Source organism: Hevea brasiliensis, chromosome 16, assembly GCF_030052815.1.
Source record: "Hevea brasiliensis isolate MT/VB/25A 57/8 chromosome 16, ASM3005281v1, whole genome shotgun sequence".
In the NCBI taxonomy this organism is placed as follows: domain Eukaryota; kingdom Viridiplantae; phylum Streptophyta; class Magnoliopsida; order Malpighiales; family Euphorbiaceae; genus Hevea; species Hevea brasiliensis.
Genome location: NC_079508.1, coordinates 39,688,305 through 39,711,497, shown reverse-complemented (window position 1 = coordinate 39,711,497; position 23,193 = coordinate 39,688,305). Strand labels below are relative to the sequence as shown.

At 35.3% G+C, this 23,193-nt stretch overlaps 1 protein-coding gene across 1 annotated transcript; it reads right to left on the bottom strand.

The window, feature by feature from the left end:
• Positions 1–3,020: 3,020 nt before the first annotated feature.
• Positions 3,021–4,299, bottom strand: LOC131168876 (SCY1-like protein 2 B). Its single transcript, XM_058138595.1, has one exon. The coding sequence runs from the start codon at positions 3,890–3,892 to the stop codon at positions 3,458–3,460; it is 435 nt and encodes a 144-aa protein (XP_057994578.1). The 5' UTR covers positions 3,893–4,299; the 3' UTR covers positions 3,021–3,457.
• Positions 4,300–23,193: the final 18,894 nt, after the last annotated feature.

Sequence of the window (23,193 nt, the reverse complement as noted above, 5' to 3'; positions counted from 1 at the left end):
AGGGAAATTTGCCCAACTCGAAAATAATGTTCGCTTAGTTGATTGGGTACGTACTCTTTTTACATCCATATTACTCTAGGACAATACCCTATATATGGGCCTTGCCTATATTATTACTTTACTTGATAAATTGGATGCATCTAATATAAGTTTAACTCATATGAAAATAAGTTTAACGATCGTTAGATTAGATATTTATATTGAAATATGTGTAATACTAATTAAAGTGTATACATAGAGTACATGAATTTAGATATAAAAATTTAACCTAATGATTAATAAACTTATACTTATATGAGCTTGAGCTTTTCATAATTACAACCTGATAAATTTTAATTTATAAAAAGATATATCATTTTTCGCTTATATCATAATTACTAATCGGTGGACTGCTTTCATAATATAGTTTCATTTTATTAACATTTTGGTTCATTCAAATCATTACATTTTTTTTTACAGTAGAAAAAAAGTTTGAATGATTTAATAAAAGTCTAAAATTGCCCTTTTGCCATCATAGTAACTACAAAAAAAAAAAAAATTAAAATTAATATTTGCAAGTGATCATCATTATTTGTCTAAAAAAATAGTGATCATTGTAATATTTAAAAAATAATATTGTCATCATCATATTTTTAAAAAATACAGTACAGATTATTTTTTTTTTTTCTGTCTAATGAAATGCTTAAGTAATCTTTGTGTATCCATTGAGATTCTCATTCATTTTATATTTTTGTGTCTTTTAAATTTCAGGCAGTTTCTCGACTGAAAAAAGTTTTGAACGACACAGACATAGCAAATTTGGATTCGAAAAATTATAATGGTCTTGTTGATTCTAATTAAATTGCTAAAAAATTATGATAAAATGCAAATGAATCAAATGATTTATTGTATTGCAGCCTGTGTATATAAACCTATGACATCACGGCCAAAAATGAGCCCGGTAAGTATACGGTATCATATATTATAAATTTATATATTAATCAATCAGTGATTGCATGTTTTGTGATACAGGTAGTTGAAGTACTGAAAGGAACAATAAAACCCAAGGATTATATATGGCTAAAAACTGACAGCAAGTATCTATACGAAGGATCACCGTACACTTCATTATTATATTCAATATTTTTTATTGAATATGTAACACAGTCTCGTTCGGAAAGCTCTCATATTTTCGTCAAGTTATTATTATCTTTTTTTTATATATATTTTCAATGAATAATTGCTTCTCTTTCACAATAATCTGATTCGAGTTATATAAAAAGATTTGAAGATCCTTGATTGAGAGACATTTTATTAATTATTAATTTTATTAATTTATTAATTTTTAATATTTTTTTTATCTTATATAGAGTCAATGACAGACATATAAATTTAGTTAAAGGTCTAATTAAAATATATTATCTATAAAAATAATACACATAAAATAAATATAAGTTAATAAGAGAATTTTTAATAAAAAATTAATAAATTGTTACAATTAATTGAATTATAATTTTGTTAAATAAAATTTATTCATAATAACTTTATTATCAATACTTTTAAATACATCTATTTTAATATGACTTACCAAATAATCATTCAGTAGCTCATTTCTCATTTTATTACAAAGTAAACTAAACATTTCATAAAACTATTACTATATATTTCATAATTTCAGCATGATCGAACTAGAATGACAAAAATTAGTTAATAATATTGTTAGGCAATTAAAAAAAAAACGAGCATATAAGAGAGGAGTGTGCTTGACTAACTCATCTCTAAAAAGCTATAAAAGAGAAGAGTGTCCAAGACTATATAAGAGATACACTACTTCTATCCTAAACTATTATGAAATCTTAACACAATCTCTAATGCTCAAAATTGAATATCTGAAACAACAAAGAGATATATTTTATTATATATTTTATATTTTAATTTAAAGAGTATCGGGCTTAAGCAACAAATTTCTTAAATCTTTAATAGAAATTATATATATATATATATATATATATATATATATATATATATATATATATATATATATATATATATATATACACACACACTCAAATATATAGCTGTGTAATTGAAGTAAGAAAGCTCATAAACAAGTATGCAATTGTACCCAAGTCATTAATCATCTCAAAAAAATAGAATTTCTTTATACTTTGGAGAGGCAAAGTCCCTGGGTTTTGTTGAGGAAATTAACTCTGCAATTATGCCGGTGGACTAGAGAAACTTAATGAGTTTGCCAAATTACTAACATACCCTTGTATATGAAATTCCAGGGGCCCAAATGCTGCCCCTCCCTAGTGGAGGCCTGTTACTGTATGCAGTATTTATTATTATTATTATTTTTGATAGTTACGCCGCCTGTATTGTTTTACAAATTTTAATTTACATAGTGCGGTATGTTCCTCTGCGAAATTAGCGAGTCAATCCTTTTGTATCTTTTCTTTTGCATAAAAGATTTAAAGAGTTGTCAAATCACTTTAGAGACCTATCTCCTATCTTGATAGGATTTTGATAGGATTTCATTTAAAATCAGCTAATTCTATTATTCTCTGTTTGTAATGATAATTTATTTCATATTTGATATTCAAGAGAGTCCATATATATATATATTAAAAGTATTTTTAAGTTTAATTTAATTTATTTTTAATTTTTTTATTTAAATTAATTTAAAGGTTTGAAACTCAATTTAATTCAAAAATTAAGTTTTTATTTTTAAATTTAAATCAAATTAAACTTTTTAAATTTAAATAAGAAATAAAAAAATTTACTTATAAATTTTAACTTTTTATTAAATTAAATTTCTGCGTTAATTTAAAAAAAAAATTAAACTTAAATTAAAAATTATCAATTAATTTAGACAAAAAGTTAAAAGGAAAAAAATTGAACATTTTGCCTTAAAAATATGGAGAAAAGTAATTTGATATTATCAACTTTTATATAAGCTAGAAATTATTAGTTGAATAAAGAAATATTTCATTGTTCATTTTATCATTTCTAAACCAACTGGAATTGTTTTGAAAAATAAATTTCCAGCAAAAACTATTTCCAAACATCAAAAAGCCAAACTGTTCCAACTAAACAGCATAACATAATTTATAAAAAAAAAAAAAAAGACTAACAAAAAAAGAAAAGAAAAGGGTCAGTCAGAATAAGCTACAAACTCACAAAAATCACTCGACACACCATGCCATCCATTCACTATGGCCATCGACAATTCTCGCCCCAAATGAACTTAGAATCCATCGTTTTTAACATAAAATCCAACTGCCTCACTGCATAGAATGGCTCATGGCTACTTGAACCTCTCCTTTCTTTTCTTACCCCTCCTTGCATGTGGTAGAGGCAATCCAGTCCATTACAGCAAGTCCAAAAGGGATGGCTGTTCCGACTGTGGTTTGGCATGGGTAGATCTTGAAGTAGAAGTGGCCCCTCTTCCTATTCCTCTTCCTCTGCCCACAGCAGTTTATGGTGGCGGAGCAAGTTTAGGTGCAAGCTGCTCGTTTTTGCTGGAACCAAATATTGATCCAAGATCTGTTGATTTCTTATCATTATATGGACCCAAAGTAGATATACCTTGATTTTGTTTCATGAAACCAATTGAATTCTGAGGATTATGACCACTACTCAAACTACAAGCACTCATTGTAGAAATCCCTTGGTTTGATTTCAACAGCTCAGATGAACTTTGGTTGCTGAAGGCCCAGCTATTATTTCCATTAGCTTGGAAGTTCATACTGTTGGGCGTGCTCGCATTCAAGCTGGTACTGTAATTGTTTCCCATTGATCCCAACGAAACATTATTAGAAGTTCCAGATGCACTGGAAGTACCACTAGGTCTTGGAGGCCAATTAGCAAAAGGATCTAGACCATCAAAACTTGAAGAAGATGATGCTCCCATGTTCAATTGCTTATCAGCATCACGTAACTGAGGGGTTACACCTGAAGATGCCTGAGGAGGCCATTCTATGTCAACTGGAGGGCATGATGCAGTTGTTTGCTGACCAGGTACAGCAGAGATCAAGGAAGATTCTGATTGCAAAGAAGTTAATTGACTTGGCTGATTACTCAAAACAGAGGTAGTTTACAATGGCTTGCTTGTTGAAGGCTGGTTTCCAGCGATAGGTCCTTTTGAGACAGGACCCCAATCCTCATCCTATGAAGAGCTACTTTTTGAAGCCGGAGCAACAGTTCCACTTGTTTTACTCAAGGCTTGAGACTGAAGCCCATTGGGAAAAGGAGCCGTCTTTACCTCTGGAATTCCAGAATCAGTAACTGTAACTCCTTTTTTTATTTTTTCTATTATCCTATAATAAGCTCAAACCATTATAAAAATTAATAAAATAAAAATGATAATGTCATTAGTATATGCAAATAGACATAAAGATATTACTAACATTTAAATAAAAAAAACGATTAAATGGTGATTTACAGCTGTAAGCACCTTTTTACATTAGTTTTAGATCAATTAACGAAACATATACAAGAGAGTATCCCTTGGTACATGATGTTTAAAGATGATATAGTTTTGACAAATGAGACGCAAGAAGGAGTCAATAGAAAATTAGAGCTTTGGAGGAGTACTTTAGAGTTAAAGGACTTTAAGTTAAGTAGAACGAAGACAGAATAAATTCATTGCAAGTTCAGTAAATGCCGAATTGGAGATAGGGAAGGAGTTAATTTGAATGGAGTGATATTGTGCCAAAGTAATCACTTTAAATATCTCGGCTCAGTACTTCAAGTAGATGGGGATGTAAGGAGGATGTTAGTCATAAGATTAAAACTGGATGGTTGAAGTGGAGACGTGCCATACAACCAGCCATACGACGGGCCATATTATATGGTAGTGAGTGTTGGGCACTGAAGGAATCGTATGTGTCTAAAATAAGAGTTGCGGAGATGAGAATGTTAAGGTGGATGAGTGGCCATACTAGACTAGATAAAGTCCGTAATGAGAGTATTAGAGAAAAGGTAGGAGTGGTACCAATTGAGGATAAATTGAGAGAAGGGAGATTGAGGTGGTCGGGTCATGTGAAGCGTAGACATACGGAGGCTCCAGTTAGACAAGTAGAGCACATTAGGGTAGATGATAGAAAGAAAAAAAAGGATAGACCTAAACTGACTTGGAGGAGAGTAGTAAAACATAACCTAGAATTATTACACATTTCCGAGAATTTAACCCAAAATGGTTTAGAGTGGAAAAAGAGAATCCATATAACCGGCCCCAAATTTTTGAAATAAAGTTTTAGTTGAGTTGAGTTGATTAAAATGGCGATTTAACTTGCATGTGGATATAAGCAGAGAGGAAAGAATTTTTCGAATTCATGGTAAAAAAAAAATTATTGTTGTACCTGAGGATATCCTTTACAAAGAGCATATATTTGGCAAACTGCTGAAGATTTAATTGTTGGAAAGTGAGAAGAAGGACAAGTAGAGGAAGGACATACTCTGCCACAAATTCTACTCCATACTGACAAGAATTAAGCAAAAGGACAATGACTCAGATTCTTCTACATATAACCAATGAAGGGAAACTAATACTCGTGTAAGGAAACTCTATTACCTGCTTAAAAATTGAATTTGCAACTTCAGGGGTACACATAAGGGTAGGAGCACGACAGTCAACAGCTGTACAACATTGAATTGTTTGCAAGATTTCTAGAACATCATATTTATCGAGTGTATGAACAAAAACCCCAAAGCATAACAGAGCATTGACTCTTACTTATAATAGAAACAAATTCCAAGCTTCTGATTAATATATGCAATTCACCCAAAAAGCATGGATGCATCAAAAATCTCTCACAGGTGCAAGTTTTCTCTTTAGGTGTTCACATGAACAGACCAACTCCTTAGAATCAGCTACATTAGCAGAAAGATCAAAACAAAATAATTGAATATGAATGATAAATAAATACAGAAACAAGCATACTGCAGCTACGGTTGTTTTTAGTGCTAATCCATGGACACGAGGCAAAATTGAATGTGTCACTAGCTGCAAGGAATAAAATATAATTGAGAGACAGAGAGATATGATATGGACTTTGGAAACCCACCCCTGGTAAAGCATGCCATGAAGAAGAAAATATCGATTACTTAGCAATGTCATTCTTTTTCCTTCTCTCTTACAACTCAACTCAACTCAACTCAACTAAGCCTTTATCCCAAAAATTTGGGGTCGGCTATATGGATTCGCTTTTTCCACTCTGAACGATTTTGGGTTAAATCCTCAGAAATGTGTAATGCTTCTAAGTCATGTTGTACTACTCTCCTCCAAGTCAATTTAGGTCTACCCCTTTTTTTCTTTCTATCCTCTAACCTAATGTGCTCTACTTGTCTAACTGGAGCCTCCGTATGTCTACGCTTCACATGACCAAACCACCTTAATCTCCATTCTCTCAACTTATCTTCAATTGGCACCACTCCTACCTTTTCTCTAATACTTTCATTACGGACTTTATCTAGTCTAGTATGGCCACTCATCCACCTTAACATTCTCATCTCTGCAACTCTTATCTTAGATGCATATGACTCTTTCAGTGCCCAACACTCACTACCATATAACATAGTCGGTCGTATGGTCATGCGGTAAAATTTTCCTTTTAATTTATTGGGAATCTTACGATCACATAAAACTCCCGTGGCACGTCTCCACTTCAACCATCCGGCTTTAATCCTATGACTAACATCCTCCTCACATCCCCCATCTACTTGAAGGACTGAGCCTAGATATTTAAAGTGATTACTTTGGAACAGTACCACTCCATTCAAACTAACTCCTTCCCTATCACCAGTTTGGCTTTCACTGAACTTGCAATGCATGTATTCTGTCTTCGTTCTACTTAACTTAAAACCCTTTGACTCTAGAGTACTTTTCTAAAGTTCTAGCTTCCTATTGACTCCTTCTCGTGTCTCATCTATCAGAACAATATCATCTGCAAACATCATGCACCAAGGAATACTATCTTATATATGTTTCGTCAGTTCATCTAAAACTAATGTAAAAAGGTAAGGGCTTATGGCTGATCCTTGGTGTAATCCAATTGAGATCGGAAAATCTCTTGTATCCCCTCCCACTGTGCGCACAATAGTAGTTGTTCCTTCATACATATCTTTCAATACTTGTATGTACCTAATAGATACCCTCTTTTGTTCTAACACCTTCTCTCTTACATTGCTGCAATATACACATAAACAGCTAATAAAGGAATATGACACCCATAATTGTGCAAATTCTAGAATGAAATGACAAAGCCTACCTCCCATCAGCATATTTTATTATGCCAGTTTATGCAGTTTTTTATTTTTTAAGACAAAAAAAAAAATTATTAATCTGCACAAAGGTGCAAAGGGATACAAGCTCAAAATTAAGGCAGGCTCACACACATGAAAAGGAACCTGCTTAATCAGAAACAATATGTTCATTCAAAAATATCTATTCCAAAGACCAATTATCATTTAATATTCCACTTGATTACACGGCTCAATTATGCTATAGTAGCTAAGGTAGAAGGAAGATAATTCACGAACCTTAAATCTAAAATTATTAATATGTTATATTAAATTATGAACTTTTAAAAATTTAGAATTATAATTATAAAATTACACTAAATATATTGATTAATTTAAATTTTATTAGCCAATTAAAATAAAATAAAATTAGTTTTTTATTGTTAATGAGTATTTTTGGCTATGCCATTATTTCTCCTTTTTCCACTTTTATTGATGTTATTTATTTTTATTGAATTATAAATATAGAGATAGATAAATCTTGCACTAAAGCATAGCTATGTGAATAGCAATTCTTCTCCAAGTAGAGTATTATCCTCGTGCGATTGCATAATTTATTTGATATTTTTAATATATTAAAATAATTAATTCTTATTGATTATATGGCTTATATTAATTACAATTATTTTTTATAATATAATATATAATAATTGTCTTTTTTTTCTATTGATTTTATGGCTTATATTAAATAGAATTTTTTTTTCTGAATTAATATATAAAAAGTATTGTAGTTTGCTAGGTTTCTAACCAATATAGATAATAATGAGTTGTAAAAAAAAATTAACAATAGATGTTACCTTTAATTTGTTAGTTTAGTGGCCGAGCTTGCTTTTTTGGACTTATTTTGTAGGTGGGTGATTAGGTATAGCTTCTTAGACTTTGAGCCTAATTTTTGTAACACTGGACCACGCAATGGAAATTTAATTTGCAGTTAAAAAAAAACACTAATTATAATCATTTAATCTCAAGCATTACTCAATGACTAATAAATATTCAGATTTTAAGGAATAGTCATAAATTAAAAAAAAAAATCTGAGAGAAACCTCTAAACCAAAAATCATATCAAAGAAAACAAAATTCAATCCTAATTCACAAACATCATTCGATCAAAGAATTGAAACTTCAAAACAATAAATCCAAATTCAACATGACCAAAAATCAAATATCTAACAATTTGAGACCGAAAAATCAACATAACTCAAAATGGAAAAAAAATTACAGTAAAAATAAGAAAAATCTTTATAATCCAAAAATTAAGAACAAGTGTCTTGGCTAGCACCTTCCTTTTACATTTCAACAACAACAAGAACCTCATCCAAGTCCCCCACCACCTCCTCTCACGGCTTTGTTGTTGCCATGCTGGCTTGCATTGTTGTCACCTTGGATTCAAATTACCATTTTCAACACCAATTTTATTAGTGGAACTCCATATCTTACTCAAAATCTCAAAAGTGCCCTGATCATGATGGTTTTGAAAGAAAGACCTTACCTAAGTTGTGGTATTTGTTGAAATTGAGCTGCTTTAATTTGATTTGGACAAAGAATAAGGTGTCATAGTGGTTGCTTCCATACTATGTCATACATGATTTTTCTTATTTACACCCAGTCCACCGTAGACCAAGACACAAGATGTATGATGAGACTCATCTATTAAATACATGGATCTCACATGTTTGTGTCTTAGGTTCTCACTAGCAAGTTTGTGTCTTAATTTCATGATGGACCAAATCTAGGTAAAAATTCCCTTATCATACATACGCTAGTATGAATGGCAGTATGTGACTTGACCTTACCAATAAATCCACCTTAATTTAGAAATTTATTTCTCACTCACACATAAAAGTGTCTTTTTTTTTTTGTGCATCTAATATAAACTCAAGTTTATATGAGAACAAGTTTAACATCTATTAGATTAAATATTATATTGAGGTGTGTTCAAAATTAATTAAAATGTGTATATAGGTTGCACAAATCTCTATGTAAATATTTAATTTAACGGTTAATGAGTTTACTCTCATATGAGCTCGAGCTCTTGTTGGTCCTTTTAGTTTTAATTAACACACATTTTTGACAAAATGCTCATTAATGGCAATGATTTAGACTTAAAAGGAGTAATTTTGCTAGAAGAGACCTCTGAGGCTTTTTATGAAATCCCGAGGTATTTAATGCTCTCTACAGGTTATTAAATGTTAGTAGGTCTTACAATGAAGGCATGGGCCATATGGTCAACTTCCATTTATAGAGGTCAACCTCGTTACTCATAGTAGAGGTTGTAGAGGCATGGGAATGCTAGTAAAAATTTTAATTAATGAAATCCCAATAAGGATCGAATGGGACTCTTGATAGAATTATGTTTAGGCAAAAAGTCCTTTTAAGGCTCTAATAATTACTCTTAAAGTCAAATAAGTTTTTGTCAATTTAGTTAATTCTTTTAAGTCCCTGATAATTATTCTTTCAGTCAAATAAGCTTTTGTAGATTTAATTGATTCATTTAAGCCACTATGAATAAAAAATTCGCTTTTGCAAGCCCCCTCTTTGACACGATATCTGCTCCGTTAAACCTGAGTCCAGCTATCCAGTGTTACTAGGTCATGCAGCACCTAAAGCTCCTCTTCTATATCTAGTATGAGCATTGAATTCAGCACTAGACATGCTAAATGATGATAACAATACACAACACCCATATTTTCAATAATTTTCTCTTATTGATAAAATTAAGTTATAGAAAGAAAGAGTGAGAGAGCAGTAAAGAGTTTAGCTCTTAGGTTATGCAATAAAAGTGGATGTCAACTAAATGTTTGTCTATCACATTTAAGTCAAGTGATAGAGATTAGGCCTCTTTAACCTAAATTTTCAACATTGTAACTCTATGAATAATTGTTATGGGCTTAAATGGATCAACCAAGTAGACAAATACTTATTTGACTCTAATAGTGTAACACCCCTAATTTTTAAATTTATTATTTTTGGGCAAATATTGATGTTTTAATTTTATTTAAATTTTAGGAAATTATTTGAAATTTTTCTGATTTTCGAAATCGGGTTTGATTTTTCAAAAATATAAACTTTGATGATTTTTAAAAATTAATTTAAAGACCATGTGGCAAAACTAAAAATATATTTGGAGTCTACGAATTTTTCTGAGTTTTCTGAAATTTTTTCGAAATTTTTGGACTTCGTTTTTGGTCCCAAGGCAGAGTAAAAATTCAAAATTTTATATTCTGAATCGAACTGGCCAAATCGAACCGGATCGGATCGGACCGGTCGAATTGGACCGGCCTTTCTTCTTCCTTTTTCCTCCTCTCCTGCGCGCGTTTTTCTTCTTCTCTTCCTCTCTCGTTTTCTCTCTCCTCCCTCATCCCCTTGCCGCGCCGCCACCTCCCTTGCCACCCCAGCCCGTCGGCGTGCCTCCCCAGCCACCTCCCCTCGCCTGCCACCACCTGGAACACCGGAAAAAGGCGCCTGAAGCGAAGCGACGTGCAAGCGCTCCGCTTCGTCTTCCCGGTCGAATTTCGGCCGATCGGGCCACCAATTAGACCCGGTCTTGTGTCTAAATCCATCTACTCGTCGAGAGCTTTCCATAGACACCAAGAACACCAAAATCCATCTAGCGGTTTGTCCAAATTTTGTCCGGAAAGTTTTAGCCTATTTTGACTTTTGGGCTAGATTTCTCACAAACCGTGAACCCCACGAGAAAACCGAGAGTACCAGAGCGCTCCACTCATCAAGAGCTTCGCGACAATATAAATTTCAAAATTTTCCGACACCATTTTTTGGTGGGTCCCACGGAACTTTGCAGTGTTTTTCCGAACATTTAATGAGCTTAGAAAATTCCGTAAAATTTATGTACTAACCCCTGTGTTGTGGGCTTCGTGTATGTATCTTCAATTCGCAGAAATTCGACAGTTGTTCGGGTCTGTGAATTTCCGACCAGACAGACCGGCTACTGGAAAAAAGTCTTCGAATTGAATCGAGGTTTTGGCTACCCCACCATTGTCAGACTTCCCGAGTGCGTCCCCGGAGTCGGAATCGACAAAGATAAACCTGAACCTTGCTTTTTCGTAATTTTTAGTGCTTAAATAGGATTAAAAATCTATAAAATATTCGTGGTAGCTCAAAAAATTATGATTCTTTTTCCAATAGCCTAGTAATATTGCTAAGGACCGCGGGGCAAAGTTTCAAAATTTTTAGAGCTTATTTGGGCAGTTTTTGCAAAAATGATCAATTATAAGGACTAAATTGAAATTTTACATATTGTGATGGATGACTGATTTGATGGGCCCAGGAGGGGCTGTGTGATGTGATTGAGTTGTGGATATATGGGTTGTGAATATAGAAGTGTGTTTTGAGCTCTTTTGCAGGTTGGGTAGGTCCTAGGTATAGGGGAGACTCTGAGGAATTTTCGGCACGACTTAGGACGTATTTAGTCTTTTCTTGATTTGTATTGAGTCATTTGTATTAAATAATTATAATGTAATTGTCAGGTGAGCCGGGACAGCCTTCTTCCTCCGCCCAGCCACCACAGTGATTGCTGTCAAGTCTGTGAGTAAAATATTAATTTTAATTGTAATTTCGATATTATTATATGTTTAAGTATGCCCATGCATCACTTATACGTATATATCTATGTAGTTAAACTCTAGGCACGTTTTATGTTGCATTCATAACTGTTAAAGTGCCATGGATGTTATTGTGGTAATTTGGAGCAGTGTGCGTGTGTTGGCGTCCGTGTGATGTGGTGTGGACTATGGATAGGACGGGTAGACACGGCTTGAGATCTTCGCTGGGACCCGGTCCTTCGGGGTAGACACGGCTTGAGTTCTTCGATGGGACCCCGATTTGGTTTATTAAGCGAAAGTCTGACTTGAGTTCTTCACTGGCACAGGTTGGATTTAAGAGAGCTGTATAGGGGATCAGCTCCCATATATTATAATTGATATTACTGGGTGTGTGAGTGCTCCAAATTACCTTTTTGCTGTTATGATGTGAATTTATTGCTGATGTTGCATTTCACTCTACAGGATGCATTAGCTTTAGATAGTTATAGAGATTATGGTTAAAATTGATATTTTACTCTCTGAGTCGAACGCTCACTCCTGTTCAATATTTTTCCAGGCCACAGGAGGATATTTTTAAGGTTAACCTGTCTTTCTCCCTCGCAGGTCATCTATTCATGTTTGTGTAATTCTATAAACATCTAGAATTTTTACATGTGTTAGAAATATTTATTTGATTTGGGTCTGTAATGTAAACTGTTATTTTGGACTTGTACACTTATTATTTTATGCATGTTGATGGACTGGATGAGGGAGCTGAGCTCCCATTTATTTTATGTTGTTATGAGTATATGGAGGGTGAGTTGAGCTCCCCAATTGATATATATTGTGTTTACAGGTCAGGTGAGTCAAAAAATCCCCATTGAAATGTCCATTTTATGGCCGGACTCTGTCCGGTTGAATTCTTGAAATTGGGCCCAAATGGGCCTTAGAGTTGGGTTAAGGAATAGTTAGGCTTACTACGGGCCTCGGGGGCTTTAGGCTGGCCCAGGTCCTAGTGCCGATCCGGCCCATAGGTTGGGTCGTGACAAATGTGGTATCAGAGCTTAGGCTCCAGATTCTTAGGGAATGTTTGTCTAAAATGTTGGAAAGAGTCTAATAGGAGTCACATGCGAAAAATAGGGTCCACATTCGTCTTGCATTGTCGTCTTTGCTTCTAGTTTCTGCTGCATATAATTGTGTGTAATATGAGTCTATAGAGCTGTGTAACATGCTGTTTTGAATGTTGTGAGCTAATGCTGCTGAATTTCAGGAAAATGCGTAGAAGCAGGAGAGCTGCCACTGCACCAGAACCAGATGTGCTTGACGAGGTGTCAGCACAGGATGAGGCGCCTGCCCCGAGGAGGCGGGGTAGGAGGCCTAGAGCTACTCAAGTAAAAGAGCAGCTGCCACCAGTACAGGATCAGTCTTTTATGGCACAGGGTCCCATGGACCCAATGGCAGCTACTCTAGCTAGGTTGCAGAGAACCATCGATATGATGGCGCAGTATATGGTCCACCCTCCACAGCAGCAGCAGTCCACCACACCAAGAGGGGAACCTTACAAACAGATCATCAATTTCAAGAAGTTGGTGCTTGGTACTTATGATGTGTTAGACGATGCATATCGATTTTTGGATTCCTGCAGACAAGCAGGAAGAGAGTTGCAGTTGACTGATAGAAGACTTATAGAGTGTATGCAGCATGTCATGGGGCCTATGCCTAAACAATGGATGAATGACTAAATATTACCTCGGATGGAGGGTTTGTCGTGGACTCAATTTGTGGAACTGTTCATCAATCAGTTTGTGCCAGAAAGCTTCAGAGATCAAAAGCAGTGGGCCTTTGAGGCCTTAAGATAGAATGGCAGGTCTGTAGATGAATATGCTACAGAATTTCTGGAATTGAGCAGGTATGCCCCTACAGCAGTAGCTACAGAAACTATGAAGGTGAAGAGATTCCTAAAGGGGCTTGACAGGAGGTATGCAAACCTGGCCATGATGTCGGATCAGTCTTTTGATGTGGTGGTTGATCAAGCCAGACAGATTGAGATTAGCTATGCTGCAGATGACAACGGAAGAGCAAAGAAAAATAGAGCAGAGTGTTCTTCAGGTGTTCCCCATATGGGTACTCTAGATAGTGGTGGCCAGAGTAATTACAGAGGAAGAAGTAGGAACAAGAAGAGTGGTTTTAGACACAAACCTCGAGGGTTCAGACCAGGGTACGGATCTAGCAGTGGTCACAGTTCGGGGTACAACAGTTCTAGGTCTGGTTCAGGATCCTCCTTGGCACCTTGTGCACAGTGTGGAAGAGGACATTTAGGACCTTGTATGATGGGTTCAGGAGTATGTTTCGAGTGTCGCCAACCAAGTCACGTTGCTAGGGAATGCCCCGTGTTCAGCGAGCCACAGATGGGGTCACAAGGTTCTATTGCAAATGTTCCTCGTCAGTTGTATCCTGGTGCTTCCAGCATGGCAGGCAGTTAGTTCAGAGGCCAACAGGGCCGAGGACAAAGGGGGACGTGGATTTAGAGGCAGATCAGGAGGTAGAAGTCAGTATCAGGGTTCTGCCACCCAGGGTAGGGGTCAAGCTTGGGTTATCACCCTGACCCACCAGGATGCTCAGGCTTCCAATGCAATTGTGGCAGGTATTCTTTTAGTCTGTTCCTATGAGGCTCGTGTTTTGATAGATCCGGGTGCTACACACTCATTTGTCTCCCCTGTATTTGCTATGAGATTGGGTAGACACCCTACCACTTTAGAATATCCTTTGTCAGTAGCTACCCCACTTAGTGACAACATAGATGTAGATATGGTTTTTCCAGGTAGCCCAGTAGTAGTGGATGGAAGGATCCTCCCAGCAGACTTGGTTCCTCTACCAGTAATGGATTTCGATGTAATCTTGGGAATGGATTGGTTGGCAACTCATTATGCCACTTTAGACTGCAGGAACAAAAAGGTGTATTTCCACATACCGGGTGTGGAAGAATTTAGTTTTGATGGTGACAGGAGCGTGGCTCCATATAATTTGGTGTCAGCAATTAGTGCTAGAAAAATGTTGAGGCGTGGATGTCAAGGGTATTTGGCATTAGTGAGAGATACATCTGTAGAAGGTGTCAACATGGAAAATGTTCCTGTTGTCAGAGAATTCATGGATGTCTTCCCTGTGGAGCTTCCAGGGTTGCCACCGGGAAGGGAAATAGAGTTATGCATTGATATTGTGCCGGGTACAAACCCCATATCAATGCCGCCTTACAAGATGGCACTAGCAGAATTGAAAGAGTTAAAGGAGCAACTACAGGAGCTTTTAGACAAAGGTTTCATACGTCCGAGCACTTCACCCTGGGATGCTCCTGTTCTATTTGTGAGAAAGAAAGATGAGTCATTGAGGTTGTGTATTGACTACAGATAGCTGAACAAGGTGACTGTAAAAAACAAGTATCCACTTCCTCGGATCGATTATCTGTTTGATGAACTCCAAGGGGCTAGATTCTTTTCCAAGATAGACCTGCGATCAGGCTACCATCAGTTGAGAATCAGGAATGAGGACGTGTCCAAAACGGCATTCAGGACAAGATATGGTCATTATGAGTTCTTAGTGATGTCTTTTGGATTCACTAATGCACCAGCAGCCTTCATGGACTTGATGAACAGGGTGTTCAAGCCATTTTTTGACCGTTTTGTCATCATATTCATAGATGATATTTTGGTATACTCTCGAACCGAGGAAGAGCACGTGTGGCACTTGAGGATGGTGTTGCAGACTTTAAGGGAGCACCAGCTATATGCCAAATTTTCAAAATGTGAATTTTGGCTAGAAAGCATCTCATTCTTGGGACACGTGGTTTCTAGTGAAGGTATTCAAGTGGATCCCAAGAAAATTGAAGCTGTAACTGATTGGCTTAGGCCTACAACAGTCACTGAGGTGCGAAGTTTTCTAGGCCTAGCTGGCTACTATAGGCATTTTGTGCAAGATTTTTCCAAGATAGCGGCTCCCCTAACTAAGTTGACTCGGAAGAATGTTCCATTCATTTGGATAGATGACTGTAAGGAGAGTTTCCAGAAGCTTAAGGAGTGTCTAACCACTGCCCCTGTGTTGACACTACCTATGAGTGGTGAAGGATACACCGTGTACTGTGACGCCTCCAGAGTTGGCCTAGGGTGTGTTTTGATGCAGAATGGAAAAGTAGTGGCTTATGCTTCAAGGCAGCTAAAGAGGCATGAACAGAACTACCCCACCTATGATTTGGAAATGGCGGCTGTAGTCTTTGCACTAAAAATCTAGAGACACTACTTGTACGGTGAAGTGTGCGAGATATGCACCGACCACAAGAGTTTGAAGTACATTTTCCAATAGAGGGATTTAAACTTGAGACAGAGAAGATGGATGGAGCTTCTGAAAGACTATGATTGCACCATCTAGTACCACCCTGGGAAGGCCAATGTAGTAGTAGATGCTTTGAGCAGAAAATCTTCTAGTAGCTTGGTGCACATTTCAGCAGAGAAGAGACCGTTGATTCAGGAAGTACATGAGTTGATGGATCAAGGTTTAATCCTAGATCTTTCAGATGAGGGGGTATTATTGGCTCATTTTTCAGTGAGGCCAGACTTACGATATAGGGTCAAAGTTTCCCAGCACAGAGACCAACAATTGATGAAGATCATGGAAAGAGTACAGCAAGGTGAAGGTGGTGAGTTTAGATTCACCAATGATGGCGCCCTTATGCAAGGTTCTAGGATATGTGTGCCCGATGTGGACAATCTCATAAATGAAATCATGTGAAAGGCACACTATACACTGTACAATGTCCACCCAGGCTCCACTAAAATGTACCATGATGTGAAAGATAGCTATTGGTGGAATGGCATGAAGAGAGACATAGCAGATTTTGTGTCCAAGTGCTTGACTTGTCAGAAAGTGAAGTTTAAAAACCAGAGACCGTCAGGGAAGCTGCAAGAGCTCCCTATCCCAGAATGGAAGTGGGAGATGATTACTATGGATTTTGTGACTGGGTTACCTCGTACCACGTGAGGATATGATTCAATATGGGCAATTATAGACCGCCTAACCAAATCAGCTCACTTCTTGCCTGTGAAGACTACATATTTTGTTGCACAGTACACCCGACTCTACATTCGAGAGATAGTCAGATTGTATGGAGTTCTGGCTTCCATAATATCTGACAGGGGGCCCCAGTTCACTTCTCGATTTTGGAGAAAGTTGCAGGAGGCACTTGGCACACAGTTGAACATCAGTATGGCTTTCCACCTCGCATGCACGGACGGTCAGAAGGACAATCCAAACACTGGAAGACATGCTTCGCATGAGTGTTTTGGATTTTGGAGGTCAATGGGATGATCAGCTAGCTTTGGTGGAGTTTGCCTACAATAACAGTTACCATTCCAGCATAGGGATGGCACCCTATGAGGCACTATATGAAAGAAAGTGTAGGTCTCCTCTGTGTTGGATGGAAGTGGGAGAAGCGAAGGTGCATGATGTAGACCTAGTGTAGTACACCTCAGAGATAGTTCCTTTAATCAGGGAACGATTGAAAACAGCTTTCAGTAGGTAAAAGAGTTATGCAGACCCCAGACGGAGGGATGTGGAGTTTGCAGTAAGCGACTATGTATTCCTGAAAGTTTCTCCGATGAAGGGAGTCATGAGATTTGGAAAGAAGGGCAAGTTGGCACTTCGGTATATTGGACCTTTTGAGGTTACTGATAGAGTTAGAACAGTTGCCTACCGGTTGGAGCTACCACCCAACCTTTCTCAAGTTCATCCTGTGTTTCACATCTCTATGCTCAGGAAATACATTCCTGATCCTTCTCATGTACTACAGCCGGATGTAATAGAGCTAAAAGAAAACTTGACATTTGAGGAGCAACCTATAGCCATAGTGGACTACCAAGTGAGACAGCTAAGATCAAAACAAATCCCTATGGTTAAGGTTTTGTGGAGGAGCTAGTCAGTGGAAGAGTGCACCTGGAAGTCAGAACGGGACATGCGTAGCAAGTACCCTTATCTGTTCAATGTGTAATCCTGTACTTTATTCTGCCTTGTGTAAAATTCGAGGGCGAATTTTTTGTAAGGGGAGAAGAATGTAATACCCCTAATTTTTAAATTTATTATTTTTGGGCAAATATGGATGTTTTAATTTTATTTAAATTTTAGGAAATTATTTGAAATTTTTCTGATTTTCGAAATCGGGTTTGATTTTCCGAAAATATAAACTTTGATGATTTTTAAAAATTAATTTAAAGACCACGTGGCAAAACTAAAAATATATTTGGAGTCTACGAATTTTTCTGAGTTTTCTAGAATTTTTTCGGGATTTTTAGACCTCGTTTTCGGTCCCAAGGCAGAGTAAAAATTTAAAATTTTGTATTCTGAAACCGGTCGAATCGAACCGGACCGGTCGGATCGGACCGGCCTTTCTTCTTCCTTTTTCTTCCTCTCCCGCGCGCGTTTTTCTTCTTCTCTTCCTCTCCGTTTTCTCTCTCCTCCCTCCTCCCCTTGCCGTGCCGCCGCCTCCCCTGCTACGCCAATCCGCCGGCGTGCCTCCCCAACCACCTCCCCTTGCCGGCCGCCGCCTGAAACGCCGAAAAAAGGCGCTTGAAGCGACGCGACGCGCAAGCGCGCCGCTTCGTCTTCCAGGCCGAATTTTGGCCGATCCGGCCACCAATTGAACCGGGTCTTGTGTCTAAATTCATCTACTCGTCGAGAGCTTTCCATAGACACCAAGAACACCGAAATCCATCAAGCGGTTTGTCCAATTTTTATCCCGAAAGTTTTAGCCTATTTTGACTTTTGGGCTAGATTTCTCGCAAACCGTGAACCCCACGAGAAAACCGAGAGTACAAGAGCGCTCCACTCGTCAAGAGCTTCGCGGCAATATAAATTTTGAAATTTTCTGACACCGTTTTTTATTGGGTCCCACGGAACTTCGCAGTGTTTTTCCGAGCATTTAATAAGCTTAGAAAATTTCGTAAAATTTATGTACTAACCCCTGTATTGTGGGCTTCGTGTAGGTATCTTCAATTCGCGGAAATTCGACAGTTGTCCGAGTTTGTGAATTTCTGACAAGACAGACAGGCTACCGGAAAAAAGTCTCCAAATTGAATCGAGGTTTTGGCTACCCCACCATTTTCAGACGTCCCGAGTGCATCCCCGGAGTCGGAATCGGCAAAGGTAAACCCGAACCTTGCTTTTCGTAATTTTCTAGTGCTTAAATAGGATTAAAAATCCATAAAATATTCGTGGTAGCTCAGAAAATTATGATTCTTTTTGCAATAGCCTAGTAATATTGCTAAGGACCGCGGGGCAAATTTTTAGAATTTTTAGAGCTTATTTGGACAGTTTTTGCAAAAATGATCAATTATAAGGACTAAATTGAAATTTTACATATTGTGATGGATGACTGATTTGATAGGCCCAGGAGGGGCTGTGTGATGTGATTGAGTTGTGAATATATGGGTTGTGAATATAGAAGTGTGTTTTGAGCCCTTTTGAAGGTTGGGCAGGTCCTAGGTATAGGGGAGACTCTGCCGGATTTTCGGCACGACTTAGGACGTATTTGGTCTTTTCTTGATTTGTATTGAGTCATTTGTATTAAATAATTGTAATGTAATTGTCGTGAGCGATGCCTTCTTCCTCCGCCGCCCACAAAGTGATTCTTTATCAAGTCTGTGAGTAAAATATTAATTTTAATTGTAATTTCGATATTATTACATGTTTAAGCATGCCCATGCATCACTTATACGTATATATCTATGTAGTTAAACTCTAGGCATGTTTTATGTTGCATTCATAATTGTTAAAGTGCCATGGATGTTGTTGTGGTAATTTGGAGCAGTGTGCGTGCGTTGGCGTGCGTGTGATGTGGTGTGGACTATGGATAGGACGGGTAGACACGACTTGAGATCTTCGCTGGGACCCAGTCCTTCGAGGTAGACACGGCTTGAGTTCTTCGCTGGGACCCCGATTTGGTTTATTAAGCGAAAGTCCGGCTTGAGTTCTTCGCTGGCACAGGTTGGATTTAAGAGAGCTGTATAGGGGATCAGCTCCCATATATTATAATTGATATTACTGGGTGTGTGAGTGCTCCAAATTACCTTTTTGCTATTATGATGTGAATTTATTGCTGATGTTGCATTTCACTCTACATGATGCATTAGCTTTAGATAGTTATAGAGATTATGGTTAAAATTGATATTTTACTCTCTAAGTCGAACGCTCACTCTTGTTCAATATTTTTCCAGGCCACAGGAGGATATTTTTTAGGTTTACCTGCTTTTCTCAACCGCAGGTCGTCTACTCATATTTGTGTAATTCTATAAACATCTAGAATTTCCGCATGTGTTAGAAATATTTATTTGATTTGGGTCTGTAATGTAAACTGTTATTTTGGACCTGTAAACTTATTATTTTATGCATGTTGATGGACTAGATGAGGGAGCTGAGCTCCCATTTATTTTATGTTGTTATGAGTATATGGAGGGTGAGCTGAGCTCCCCAATTGATATATATTGTGTTTACAAGTTGGGTGAGTCAAAAACTCCCCGTTGAAATGTCCATTTTATGGCCGGCCTCTGTCCGGTTGAATTCTTGAAATTGGGCCCAAATGGGCCTTAGAGTTAGGTTAAGGAATAGTTAGGTTTACTACGGGCCTCGGGGGCTTTAGGCTGGCCCAGGTCTTAGTGCCGGTCCGGCCCATAGGTTGGGTCGTGACAAATAGTAATTGTCAAGAGGCTTAAATGGATTAAATAAATTGAAGATGGTTTATTTGACTCTAGAATAATTGTCAAGGGCTTAAATGGATCAACTAAATTGATAAAGAATTATTTGACTCTTAGAGTAATTGTCAAGGGCTTAAAAAGTTTTTTTTGGTTTTATATTTATAAAAGATTTGAAATTATAAAATTTAAATCAAATGAATTTTAGCTATAAAATTTCTATCATATTGTAAAGCTCTTTAGCTTTTAAAAAGATACTTGCAAATGGAGATAATGTCTTCAATTTAAGATTAGAAGAGTGAAAGGTTTAGTGGGAAGAGGAATGGAGAAGAATTCAACATTGATGTTTGAAATTGGAGTAAAAGGCAAACCAAACTATGCATGAAATTCCTTGCAAGTGTAATAGTAAAAAGTTCTAAGGTTTAGGATTCATTTCGTTTGTGGAAAGTAACTCGTATATGAAAAATATTTTTCTATTCTTATCTAAATTGAAATTAATGTTTGATTAACTCTTTGTTTAATGCATTTTTATTTGGTAAAATGTTCAATTTAGCTCCTGTACTTATTGGGCAAGTTCAATTTAGTTCATTTTAACTTTTTGCCCAAATTAGTCCAAAAGTTTCAATTTAAGCTCAATTTAGGTCAAAAATTTAAATTTATAGGCTAAGTTTCTTAATTTTTTGATTTAAATAAAAAATCAAGAAGTTTAATTTCTTAATTATGGGACTAAATTTCTTGATATTTCTTGATTTAACCCAAAAATTAAGGAGCTCAATTTCTTGATTTTCTTTAGTTTTGGGCTAAATTGACCATAAATTGAAACTTCTACACTAAATTGGATAAAAACTTAAAATAGACTAAATTGAACTTCCTGTGTAATTGAGCTTTAATCCATTTTTATTTTACCACCATAATTGGTGTTGATTATGCATGCTTTGTGAGAAATAAACCAAGTCATAGATGAAAAAGTAAATTCATTTGGAATCAATTTCATATTTATGTGGTAAAATTATAAGTGCTATAATTTTATGGTGTCATGTTGGAAGTTCTTCAAAACATAGATAAAATGTCAACTTTAGGTTAAGATTGCTTTCTCCAACAACAAATTCTGTTTAAATTATAAACTCAAGGCTAACTTGCTTCCTCTCTTTCTCAAAATGGAGAAAGAATAAAAGGGGTGTGATAGTAAAGTGATGGTGGCCATAGATTGAAAGCAAGTCCATGGACATTATTAGCAATGTTCAAGAACGAAATAAGAAAGTCATATTAGGTCTTTTTGGAGAAAGCTAAGAACATGTGTGCTAGTTGAGGGCTCATTTATCTTTGCTATCTCTACCTTATTTTCACTTTCAATCTTACTAGCATAATGCCAATGCTATGCATGAATAATTTATAATTTCTATTTTTTTAATTTAATTTTTAATTACAGTCTAAATAAGATATATTATTACTATTAAATTAATTTTCAACTAAAATTTCTCTCTTATTTAATTTAATTTGAATAAATTTTTACATGTTATAATAATAAATTTTTAATTAATTTATGGTGTAATTAATTAAAATACATATTTAATTCTTTATATATATATATATAGTAGTTTACATGATTACTTTGTTTTAAATGTAATAAAATTACTTTATTCAAAAAATAATTTAAATTTCATAAAATTTTTATATTTTATCTCATAATTTATGTAAATTGATATTTATTTTTTATAGATTACAGAAAATATATTAGATTAATGAAAAAATAATATTACTTTAAAAATATATAAATATAATATTTTTTGTTATTAATATAATAAAAAATATATTAAATTACTAATAATGAATTAAATTATTTAATTTTAATAATAGTGAAAATATATAACATTATTATTAATTAAAAAGACCGATCCCATAATTTTGATATTGTAATTTTAATTTCTTGTTTTAATCATCTTTACTTGTAGCTAAATTTTTAATATAATTATATTTACAATCTAATTTTGAAATTTTACTTCTATATAAAAAGATAGTTGAGAGATAATTTATACATAAAAAATTTAGATATTTAATTAAAATTGAAAATAATAAAAAATAGAATAAATTAAAAAAAGATTTGAGAGCACTTAGGCGGAATGAAAATACTTAGTGAGAGGAGAGTGGTTAATATGTATCAAATGTATCATATGACATACTATATATTAACAAACAAATGAAAACCACTGAAATAAAAATTTAATTTTATAACTAAATATTATTTAATTGAAAAAGTTAGTAAAAATATTCAAATTTATTTTTTTAACAGTAAAATATTTCCTATTTACTTAACTGTTTCAATTTAACTAAGAAAGTGAAATAAAAAGAATATTAAACTGTTAACACAAAAAATAATACATACAAATTATAAATAAGTCAAATTTTTATATTTTATATTTATAACTTTTATCTGGACCACAATTTTTGTCTCTCAAAATTTTTTTAAAAAATTTCATAATAAAAATAAATAAATATAGCAATATAATACAAATATTTATTAAAGATATGAATAATTTAAGGTTGATTAAATTATATGATAGTTGATTATGAGATCATAAAATAATGGTCAAATTTCTTTAAATTGGTGGCCATGAGTGACCTATTATTATTATTATTATTATTAT